Source organism: Micropterus dolomieu, linkage group LG23, assembly GCF_021292245.1.
Source record: "Micropterus dolomieu isolate WLL.071019.BEF.003 ecotype Adirondacks linkage group LG23, ASM2129224v1, whole genome shotgun sequence".
NCBI lineage: Eukaryota > Metazoa > Chordata > Actinopteri > Centrarchiformes > Centrarchidae > Micropterus > Micropterus dolomieu.
In genome coordinates, this window is record NC_060172.1 from 810,421 (window position 1) to 822,920 (window position 12,500).

Here is a 12,500-nt window from a genome sequence, read left to right on the forward strand (position 1 = left end):
TTAAGATTAGCTTGTTTGATCCACCTTCATACACATGTGACATTACTGTACAACTTGAGAAAGGTGAGTTGTTTTCTGCTCCAGCCTGCCTAAAAGAAAAGCGTTTTTGGGATTAAATGGACTTTATTAGCTGCTGCAGTGCAGGATGAACTCAGAACAGACCCATTTCTCACCTTATTATTCTAAATCATGCAACGAAGAAGAAGAAATGCATAATAAATCCTGGGACAAAATCTGTCCACAAATACTGTACAGCATGTAGTCTGATGAACAAGACTTGTGTTATAGCTGACTTGGGCAGTGAAATGTTTAATTTTTTTAATTCATGTGGTCATAGTTGTCCACAACTCAAATCAGAATATAAGAAGAAATGTTTTATACCACCTCAAGAAGGCTTCCTATCAGAAAGGTAGGAAGGTATTTCAAATGTACAACTGCAGTAGTTAAATATAAGTAAAGTAATTTCCCTGACATTTTTGTGTTACTTTACTTTTAATAGACGCATGTAACAGGTTTTATACATCCTGTGAGTATAATCCAATCAATCTTATTTTCATACTGTATATCCGTTGTGTAATTTGATAAATGATGTTGTATGTGGTGCTTGCATCGTGTAAAACTGAATTTACCATACAGAATTAAATACGAGTGCACTCCAGATTTAGCTGCAGCCAGCTGACCGTGTGCTTCTCCCTTTACCGCAGTTCTGTGTCCATGCATGCAGCAAACTGAAAGAACTGAAGTCTGTCAGAGCGTCTACATGAAAAGAGAAGACATGGCTGGTCGTAGTGTCTTCAAACAGAGTTGCTAAACACCTCAGCGCACTGAAGGAAGCCGTCTGACTGTGTGAGGAGCAGATTGTTGATGTGTGCAGGCAGAGTAGGAGCTCTCCTGTCTGACTGGTCCACCAATAGCAGAGAAGATGACCCCTTGAGACACAGCCCCTCCTCATTTGCATAATGAGGCAGAAATACATACAGAAATGTAAAAAGGACAGGCAGAAATAAATACCATGGGTGAAAATAAATAGGGTAGAAAATGCAACGCAATAATAAAACAGAAAAAAATATTAAAACACACACATAAATAAATACATTTAAAAAAGAAGTAATTAATAAATGAAGTTGAAGATTATAACGGACAATAAATAAGGTAATTAAAATAGATATATACATTTATTTATTTACTTTATTTTTTTGTGTATTTAATCGGATGCTTATTTATTTATTGAGCATTTATTTATTTCTTAATGTTTCAGGATCGTTCCTCCATAGGTTTAAGGTTAGGGTTAGGTTAGAAGCCAGAGGATTACATCTGAAAAAATGAAGAGTTAGGGGTTAGGCAAGTGGTGGTTATGGTTGGGTTGTCTTCAGGAAATAACCAGGTAAGTAATCAGGTTACATTAGTTGGTTTTTTTAACAAGTAATTTGTACTTGTACTGGATTACATTACATTTTTAAAGTGACCCTCCCAGCCCTGTCCGAAGTGATGGGAACATGAATGTGTGTGTTTGTGTGTCTCACCACCAACAGCAGAGTTTTGACGTCCAACGTCGCAGCACAGATGCCCAGCACAGACAAAACCATGGTGACCGGACCGAACACCTGCAGGAGCAGTAAACCATCGCTACTGGACAACTGGTCAAACAACTGGGAGAGAGAGAGAGAGAGACACTAAATGAATCCAAATTGAGCTGCATTTTATTACTTTTTTCTCAGTGTTTGGCTTCTTTAAAATTAATTATTTATACTGATTATTCAAGCAGGAAAGTTTGTCCATCCAGGACTCCACAGATATAACACTGTCAGACTCCCAGTTCAAAACAAAAGGACCAAAATAGATAAAGCAGAACCTTCTTCTGTGTCAAAACCTGGCACCTACATTCCCAACAATATATCTCGTCCACCAATAATTCAGAGATTCGGGTATGTTATGTTGGTAGCAGCTAATGTAGCCTGGAGCCTGGGGAGCTCACGTCTTTCTAACGCTACACCGACAGATTTGTTTCCTATTCAAACTTGTATCTTCATGACATCCCTTTACTTTCATCACGGACATTTATCAGCTCCTTCTGGAGACACTAAATACATTTCTGATCCGCCGTCCTTCCAGACTTCTGACTTGGACCATCTGGTATGCTTTCTGTTCCCAGAGTCAAATCTAAACACAGAGAAGCAGCATTAAGTTTTCATGCTCCACATGTCTGAAACAAACTCTGAGACTCCTCCGGTTGCCTTTTTTTGAGTCAAACTGAATAATTTTCATTCAGATTTAATTTTATTTTCTAGTATTTGATCTGTCGAATTGCATTTTTGTCTTGAAATTTGTTTTGATCTTTTTTTATATTGCCTTGTCTTTCTTTAATATATTTTCAACATGAGTGTTCAATCACTCACTCACTCATCATCAACCACTTATCCTGTGTACAGGGTCGCAGGGGGCTCGAGCCACTCCCAATCCAAAGCCGGGGTATCGTAGGGTGACTTGAGTGTTTTGCTGTGAATAAACTATTATAGATTCGATAGGCTTTGTTTATCTATATTGTTGTGTACTCTACATTGTTGAGTATTTTGTGACTTTGTGTTTATTGACTGTCTCTATATTTATGTCCCATGTACACTTTATTTCACTTATTGATATAATGACTTAAGATTCTGACACCACATGAATGTACCATCACTTGCAGTGAGCAAGAGAAGCTACAGTAAATAAAATAGATTTTTGTGTACAGTATATCATGTATTGACTAAAAGTTCTACAATGATTTTATAATGTTGAAATAGACATATTTTTTGGTTATTCAGTTAAATCAGTGTCATTTGTTTCCCACTAATTTACTTTATGTGGAGATTAAGATCTTAAATGTTTATATTTTATTTATTTAATTAATGTCTTGTTCATATAGTTTAGCACTTATTTATTTCACACATCTGGTGCTCAAAAATAGACCAGCAGGCCACACAGGACCATAAAACTTAATTTAAAAGCACACACAGTTACCTCAGCAACTAGCGTGTTGCCATCGATGGAGTAAAATCCGACGCCTATCATCACCATACCGGACACCTGTAGAGAGGTAATGAAGGAAAACGTTGGATTAAACTGCTGTAAATGTCGAGTTTCACAAAATGAGGAAGTCTTTAACAGCAGCTGCATTCCTCTGAAAATGTTCTGCTTCCCCAGAGAGACTCTCATCAGACTCCCATCAGCTGGGAACCCGTCTTCTGCCTGACAGTCAGAGTTAAAACTTTCACAAACACTCCTGCTGCACAGAAAAACTCATGAATGTCTTTAAGTTAAAGACGTTTCCAGGCTCAAGCAGCAGTTTTAGTAAATATTCTCACACTGAAACATTTTCTTCGAACTAGTTACTCCAGCTGCAGCGCTGCAGTTAAATGCAACAGCTAATAAAAAAATACTGATGTTATTAGACTTTGTTGGATTTTGAATTTTTTTAATGCTGTCATAAACATCATACACAACACATTTTCAAAACAAGTAATAACAAAATAAAAGGGGGCAATTAAAACCTCAAAAAACACAAATTCTACATGTGATAAACACAAACTTTTATATGTAACACATCCAAGGTGTTCAAAATAAAGTGGAAACTGGTTACTAATTACTGTAATTCACTAATATAGTGTAAATAACACAGGAGCCAAAACAGGAAGCAGGAAAACAAGAGTCAGTAAACAGAAATCATGCCAATGGAATAGTTTCAGTGTTTGTGCAGCAGGACAGAAATTATTTGAATTAAAAGGCTGTTTTCCAGTTAGTTGTAATAATAATGACACCTGATAATTATATTAAATAAAGTGAACTTGAATCATTTATAGGCAAACAAATAAGTGGCTGAAAAAAGTCGAAGAATAAGGAGAGGAATGAGGGGATAAAGTGAGGAGAGGAAATATAAAAAGAGAGTGAGAATAGAGGGAGGGAAAAAGAGTAAATGAACTGGAAACCTAAACAAAGATTAACCACTGATTACACAGCCAAACACATTATTATGAAATGTTATTCATGTTTTTATGTAGACACACCACATACAGTGAACAAAATTTTTTGTTTTTAAAAAAAAGTCCATAAATTTGTTTTTAATGGTGACTCTAAAACTTCTGCTACATCTCTGTACTGTAAATTTTTGTTGATACTGATATTAAATAATCAAACTTTATTTGTATAGCACCTTTCATACAGAATAGACCAATTCAAATATTTCTTTACACAGATAATAGCACAAATATAAACAGTAAAACAACTGGACAGTAATGGACACAGAAAATTGAAATTATCGAAAGTATGAAAAATAAATAAAAGTGAAATAATTATACAATAAAATAGATTTAAAAATAAGAAATAAAAAAAACTTGTACATATTAAGCATGTAAAACAATAGACAAGTATTTTTTAATATTTAATAAGGTTACTTTAAAGGTAAAATTCACTTTCTGCAGTAAAATCTTAAATAAATCTAAAAAGTGCATCAATTTAAAGTGTAAAGCAGTGTGTCATCAGCATAGTGTCATCAGCAACATACTCTGTATAGATTAAAAATAATCTAAAATCGATCCTTGAGGAACCCCACAAGTTTTTTTTTAGAGTATATCTGTATAATATTTTACAATCTGATCATGATCATTAGTTTAATTATGAGGTGAACTATGCGAGATGTATTTAAAATGCCTAAACATTCTTGCACTTCTAACCTATGTTCATTTCGACATGTGTTTCGCTAAAATTCCCTAGTTTGATACAAGGAATGTACAATATTTAACATGGTTAGTTGTTGGGGACATCCAAGCAAAGGTTTAATTTATTTTCTCCTTTAATAATTTTCATTAAGGATACAAACATTGTTCTTAACGGATGTTTGTACAAAAGACTTTGTAAGTATGTGTAGATAATGTAAGTCATATCAGGTTAGTTGCTGTTGTAAGATGTCGTAATAAAGGTCAAACGTTATCTAATCTGTACTGGATCACTTACCCCCCTACTTCCAGCACCCTTTCTCAGCACACACCCATCTTTGAACACAGCATTCATTTTGATCTCAACTACACACACAGACTCACAAGGTGAAAACAGTGCCCGCAATACAGTATGTATTGCGGGTACAGATTGTTGGGCAAGCAGTCTTAAAGTTGTTAGAAAAAATGGAAATAGTGCAATTGTACAGTTTCATGACAACCTATCTGCTGATGAAGATCATGTGATATGATTGAAAGTTCTACAAGGAAACAGACTAAATAACCTTCTGGTCAAATTAATATTTAGTAGAAAACAATTAAAGCTACTGTTTTAAAGTTGAAAAATGAATTTAAACCTTGATTTATGAAGTGAGATAAAGTAATTTTCATTTAATTTGTCATCTATAAAACCTATTAATCAAAAGGTTAAAAAAAATACATTATTCAATATATATGTATATTAGGGCTGTCACCGACTAAGGTTATATATAGTCAAATCAGAATCGTCAAGTCCTGCCTATAGTTGAATCATGTGTGTTTTTGTGCACAGTGACTGTGAGCCGAAGCTAAACTGAAGCTTATTGTTGACCATTTTCTCTCTCTCGCTCTCTCTCTCTCACGCCCCTGCCATTCACCAGTCTTGTGCAGAGTTTTTGCTGTGCTGCACAACTACATGCATGTCGCGGTTTCTCGAGGGTCTATTTCAAGTAGCGGCCGTTTAAAAATTATATAATATTCTTTGTGTGGTTCATCAACAGTGATAAATTATCCGAAAGTCCCGCGAGGTGTGGACAACTCAGCACAACACTGTTGAAGCTGGGGCTCCGTCTCTTCAGCAAGTGTTCCTCCACTGCCACCATACATGCGTACTGACGACCCAGGGTTAGGCTCATAATTTTGGATTTATTTACGCACTTTAAAAACATTTATTGGATTTTTTTTTTTACATGTTTATTTACTGTATTAAACATTGAAATGTATATTGTAATAGGTTGTATATTAACTTACTGGGAGAAAAGTGGTAGTTCTATGTAAAGTCAGACTTTGAGCACCCCCATATCGCCAGAATGGAATGATCCTTATTTCGCTGCGAAGCTTCGACTGAGATTGACAGTCGAATCAGGCTCCGCCCATCAAAGCATCAAATCTTCGAATATTCGGGGTCAGCCCATATATATATATATATATATATATATATATATATATATATATATATATAATGCCCTCATAAATTTATTTTACCTCTATTAAACAAATTCTCAAGTTTTGTATTTTGCAAAAAGGTTTTACCAGTGTTATTTTAAAATGCATTGCAAAAGGCAGTGCTGAATAAATATAAATAAAAGTTGTAAAAAAAAACATGTTTTTTTCCAACTGTTCAACATCACATCCCTCAAAAGCAAACATAAACATGCTGTTAGCTGTTAGCGGTTAGCTTACCAGTAGCAGCACAGTGATACAGATGGCGAGCCCTCGCAAGTAACTCCTGCAACGAGCCATGACTGCTGTCTGAGAGAGTCGAGCTAAAATAGAAACAGAGTAAAGACCAGAGCTGACCCGGAGAGTGTGTGTGTGTGTGTGTGTGTGTGTTTGTGTGTGTGTGTGAGTGAGAGAGTGATGGATGTTGTTTAAAGCTCAAGAGTGTTTGGCTGCAGAGCGAGGAACATGACCAAGTTTGGAAGATCAGCAGGAGAGGGTGAGGAAGAGAGGAGATGAGGAAAGGAGATGAGGAAACAAAAGAGAAGAGGTTACGCCAGGTAAGACTTATATCTAACAAAGAGGAAAGGAAAGAAGGAAGAGTGATTGAGAAGTAGATATGAAGAGACCGAAAGAAGGAGGGAGGGAAGCAAGGAAGTGAAAGTATGATGAAGCTGAAAGAAGGATGCAAACAAGGAACAAGTGCATGGGAGGGGTGTCATTAATATAATAGCATGTTTATTTATACACGGGTTCATAAACAAAGTGCTTTGCAGCATAAAAACAAGTTGAAACCGCCTGACGTCCATTTCGCACGGCAGCAGTCAGACTCAACAAAGCAGCAGACGCCTTCTCGTTAACTACTTCCTCCGGCTCTTCCTCGTCTCCTCCCAGCTGGGCTCTGAAAACCTCTGATCAGATTCCCAACTCAACTGACTCCATTTTAGTGCAAAGGAGCTTCTGTTTAAGACTGCTTAAGGGTGTCCGAGCTTCTCACCTTGTCTCTAACACAGAGTCTCTGCAAAGGAAACGTGATCTCCTCTCAGCCACTACACAAAGCTCATGACCACAGGTGAAGGTTGGAATAAAGATCACTTTACATTATGTCCATCGTGAGTCTTTAGTCACAATCTTTGTCACATTCAACAACATGGATTTTGAGGCAAATCACAATTATATTGGATTACTGTGACGTAAATGGAGGGGGGAAAAAAACAGATGCACATCTTCCGTCATCCACATCCATCGCTCTTTATTATGAAACCGCAGCAGAACAAGGCACAAGCTAAGGCCTTAGCACCGACACTTTGTAAGCAAGACTTCAAAAGTGGTGTGAAGAGAAAGAGGGAACTACATGAAACAACCGTTGTGCAAAGTCTGAGGTAAACGTGTGTTTTAGCAGAAGCATTTTACATCATTTATGTCATATTTTGATTGTTGGGAGTATCTGTACTAAAGCCTGTCCTTTAGTTACCAAAGCTCTAAGTCGACAGGTTGTGGACGTGTCTTATTGCGAGATCTAAGGCCACCATTTTCATTGATGATGAAAGATTCCACCACGCTCCATCTTTCCGTCACTCGTAAACAAGGTCCAGAGATACGTAAATAAGTCTCGTTCCCAACTGGGAGTGAGCCATCCACCACCTAAAATATTATTCTTTGACACAGAGACATCAGTTGAGCTGCTGATTGGACCATGTGGTGAAAGTTAATCTTGTTATCGAAGAAGCCTGACGTCCTCAAAGGAGAGCATATGTAGACAGAACAACAAATAAGACAGAGTAGAAAAACACAAAACAAGAAAATCTCCATCGGCTGAAGAAGACCATCAGATGGAGTTGAAAGCTACAGATAAAACCTTGAACATAAGATTTTTGGTCAAAATGGAAAAACTGTTGGTTTTATTGCTATCTATCTATTTACTTTAACCAACAATAATAAAAGTTTTTATTTTCTATCATTCTTTTAATTATAATCATTAGGAAAAAATTTACTTTTTTGTTATTTAATTTTACATAATTTTGATTTTAAGACTGAATCAATGTTAAGCCTTTTGAATAGATAAAATAGGACAGAGAGGAATTCAGTGGAGTCATTAAGCACAGCGCTGTGTTGACTTTAGACTAAAAATAACTGAAGGGGACGGACTGTCTGTCTGCGTGTGTTTATGCCCATACGTGTGTGTGAGCGTCAGTCATAAACAGCGTTCCTGTTCTCAGCTGGTTTCTCTGCAGTGTTTCCAAAAGGTATACAAATCCTTCAGATCGGTCGTATTAGCCAGCAGTGCTAATGATGATACACAATGACAGACACCACAGTAACATGGGACGGAAACCAGCTTGAACATTTTCATGCATCACTGTCCCATTGTCAGCAGCATAAACATCCATTAGATCAATTAGATACCTGACGTAAATCTTGTTCTATGAGCAGTTTTCTGGCTTGTTTTGTCCAACGTTTTCATAATGTGGAGTGTGATTAACATTACAGCCTCCAGAGGGACTTTATACTGTTAATGTGCATTCAGTGGCACCCTGTAAAAACAACGTCAGTCAGAGACACTTGCATCGAGGAATTCACCATTTATAGTAAATGGTTATATGGTTAAATTTAGCAAATTTGAGGCAAGCATCACAGATTATTCTGGGAGATTTAATCCCCCCGAGTAAACTCCTTGAAGAACAGAGAACTCTTGGTAAAGTCAACAAAACAAAAAGCTTCATTGAAAAAGTGGGAGGATGGAGGGATCTGTGGCAGTAAGTCAGAGGCAGTAAACAGTGTTTGAGATACCTCAGTGAGATGTAACTGATTTCACTCTTCAATTATTATCCGATAAGTTCAGAGACTGCAAATAGCTAATTATGCACACTTATAATCGCGCCAGTTTGCAGATATGGAAACAAAAATTGGCTAAAAAACAAACATTACAACTGCACATTGGAGCCTTACACTCTCGGGATGGTTTTCAGATTGGCTGCCACAAATATGTCCTAAATTTTAAAATTATGGTTCCCATAATGCTTAAACTAGGGATGCAGGGAAATGGCTGACTTTGTCCCCATCATTTTTTAGAGGATAATTTGTTAAGAATGTTCTGAAAAATAGCTTGCACACAGCAATGTTAACACAGAAATGAGAAAGGGTTATTTGCACAATAAGAAAACATGCAGCGCAATGTAAATATAAAATAAACAAATGTGCATTGTCCAAAAAAAGTAAATTAAGCTAAAAAAAAAAACATCCTACTGAATATAAAATGAGTCAAAAACATGCAGCACTGATCATTAACTTACACAAATTCTGGACACAGTTTCTTCTAGTCCGACTTTTCTGTTCTCTTCCTGTGAACGTGACAAACAGCTGTTGATTCTGGTTTGTGACATCTCGTTTCTGTAACGTTAAAGTATGCAGCATTGAAACAGCAAGGCAGTTTAACTTAACATGTAATGGTACAGTTGCACTCTTGCTCAGGGACACATTGGTGGATGTGTCACAGAGGGGAATTGAACTCGGGTCTCTCACACGAAAGGCATGTGTCTTCCCTCCCCGCTGTTAACGATACTCCTTAAGTTGTTTGTATTTTGTCGTATTTTAGCGCAGTGATTTTGGACAGGCCTGTTGTTTTCGCTGGGCTCTCTTACATGGTGCTTTCTATACAGTAGATATGTTGCAGGTGTTGATGCGGTCGACATTGTTGTGTGTTTTTATGCTGAGTATTTTCATATCATCGACTCTGTAGTAGTCTACACTACTACGTCCTTTTGATGTTTGAGGTTATGCAATATTTTTCCTGACCCGCCGTAATTTGTAATTATCTAAACCGACCTCATACTGTTACGTTTCCTAAAATCGTATATGCTGAAGACCTTGAAAAGTCTTTTCATCTGAGCCCTTATGTCACCGCTTTTAAACACAAGTGTTCCTTGAACAGGAAGTGTAATGTTGTCATGGTGTCAGTCACTTAGTTGGCAATGGGCTACAATTTATCTTAGTCTATGTTTGTTTACATTTTGGCAAATTGTCCCCATTAAAAGTATGCCAGATTATTATTTCCTGTTTGCAGTGTACTTATGGATGTACAACTATCACAGGATGACTTTGCTTTTTCCCTCTGTCTCTCTCTTTCTCCTATTCCCTCTCTCAAGGTGACGTTAGCTGATTACTGTCCACCTGTGAACTCCAGGTCTGACTCCTCATTGGTTATTTTGAATCTCAAGGACCCAATCACCAACAAGAACAACTCTATATTAGAGGAGACCTCAATCAAGAGCTCAGTTCTACCTTGGCTGTTTCCGAAAAGTCAAAAAAAAAATATCTCCTTTCCCAATCACCTTTCCTTGACCTTGATGGAAGACATCATGACATCAAGAAAAGATGTGAAGGAGATGTGAAGGACTTAGGAAACTTAGGAAAATAAGGACCGTGGGGCTCAGAGAATCCTCTTTTCTAGGCGATGTAATTATGCGATGGCGGATGTTACTTATTGTTTGTAAACACGTTTCCCACAGAATGACGACCGAGCGAGAGGAGGTGCTGAGCGAATATGTGCACTGAACATTTTAGATAGTAAGAAAACATGGTCAGATAATGATAATGATAATGTGGCAGGCCGCTAAAAATAAATCAGTGTGTGGGAAACACTGAAACAAAACATCACATTTACTGTAGAGGTCATCCAGCTTGATCATGGCCTTTATTAAGGAGAGGGAGTTGGCATCTGTGACTGAAGTAAAATTAATTAATGATATTGCTGAAGGCTGGAAATGCATAACGTGGACCTACATGCTGCAACATTATCCTCACTTTGATCATGTTACATGACACAGTAACACAGCTCGCACGGGTCTCAGTTCAAGTCATATGCAAAACTGTGGTTTAATGACATAGAACAACGTCTGAAACACCGTAATTCTGGTAGCTGCATATCTGCGCCAACAAAAAGTCTCATTGCTCAGTGTGTTTGTCCGACTCGGATCGTCACTGTTTAATCAGCCCACCTACGAGGCTCACCTGCCAAACTAACGCAGCGTCACTGATCGCTGCATAGTGTTTTAGACTGCCGAGAGCTTCTAATCTAAGCAATACGGTTGCATCTCTCATGTGCGACGGGCTGTCACAGGGTTTTGACGTCATTTTTGGGCCTACATGGATCCCTCCCTGCAGGCTTTGGTCGGCTTCACTGTCCGATCTCTGGCTTACCCCCTTGGAATTCCAACAGCTCTTTTCATGGCTGCCACTGAAATACTTCCAGGTCACTTCACTCAGTCAGGAACCTTCCTAAGCCAAAAAGACTTTTCGGACGCAGCCCTTCTGTTGTGTTTCAATTTGTTGTAGAAAGAGGTACATGATAAATTAACCTGCCTCATTTTAATCGGTAAGGAAAGCTTAGTGATTGGTTAGTTGGAAGAGACAGGTGGATGAAGGCATATGAAGCTTTCAGTTTGTGGTGATAAAACATACAGAGCGTCAGGGCTGGAAACACAGAGACATCTGGTGGCTATGAAACGTATAGCAAACAAAACCTTCAGTCTCATCTGTGCAGTAAAAGTCCAAGAAGCCTGCGTGTTATTATTAAATGTGCAAAGTGCTGCATTAAATGTAGATGTTACTGTGCAAAATGCTACAGTAAAATTATTTATAAATGCATTGTCCACAAAGCAAAGCCTAAATTAGAAATAATTTTGCTGCAACTTACTGGTATTAATTTTATACAGCGCCATATTTAAACTGAATGAATCTTTCTGAAGCAGCAGACACGCGTTGAAGCTTTTCTTTCATTTGACACGATCTCTAATGTGTCTGTGTAAAGACGTTAGTGAAGTCTTTTGTTTGAGTTTTGTTTTCTAGAGTAAGAGTTTAGTTGGGGTATTTTCAGTCTGTCCAGTTCCCTCCTACGTCAAGAGAATCTTTACATACTATTGTGCAATACACAGTATAAGGCGGATGTGGTGCTTTTTCTCATTGCAGGACAGTGTGATTGTTTTGTCCTTGACAGTGAACAGTTAGCTTTGATTAGTTCATTCTTAACTTTTAGGAACAGAATATATCATCTATAAATTCTGCATGCATACATTTACACATGTACATTATGTACATAACCGCCCACTTCATGTTTATCCATTCAGTGTTTGTTTCTCCTACATGTATGTATGTTTACCTCTTTGTCAATTTCTATCTTCCTGTAAATTGTTTTGTGCTACAGTGTAAGCAACTTAAAACTGGAGTTCTATCTTCTTAACCTTTTATTTAACTAGGAAAGTCACATTGAGGTTAAAACCTCTTTTACAAGTGAGACCTAGTAAAGACAGGGTCAGATATAGCAGGATCAAACAG

At 37.5% G+C, this 12,500-nt stretch overlaps 1 protein-coding gene across 1 annotated transcript in view; it reads right to left on the reverse strand.

Moving 5' to 3' along the window:
• The window catches only part of LOC123963583 (23 kDa integral membrane protein-like), a 13,911-nt gene extending 7,370 nt beyond the window's left edge, over nucleotides 1-6,541 (reverse strand). The window contains exons 1-3 of the mRNA XM_046040527.1: nucleotides 6,411-6,541; nucleotides 3,001-3,066; nucleotides 1,524-1,649 (exon numbers count right to left, since the gene is read on the reverse strand). Of these exons, the coding sequence (XP_045896483.1) occupies nucleotides 1,524-1,649; nucleotides 3,001-3,066; nucleotides 6,411-6,470 (252 nt within the window). The 5' untranslated portion in view covers nucleotides 6,471-6,541. The remainder of the gene's footprint in view (nucleotides 1-1,523; nucleotides 1,650-3,000; nucleotides 3,067-6,410) is intronic.
• Nucleotides 6,542-12,500: the final 5,959 nt, after the last annotated feature.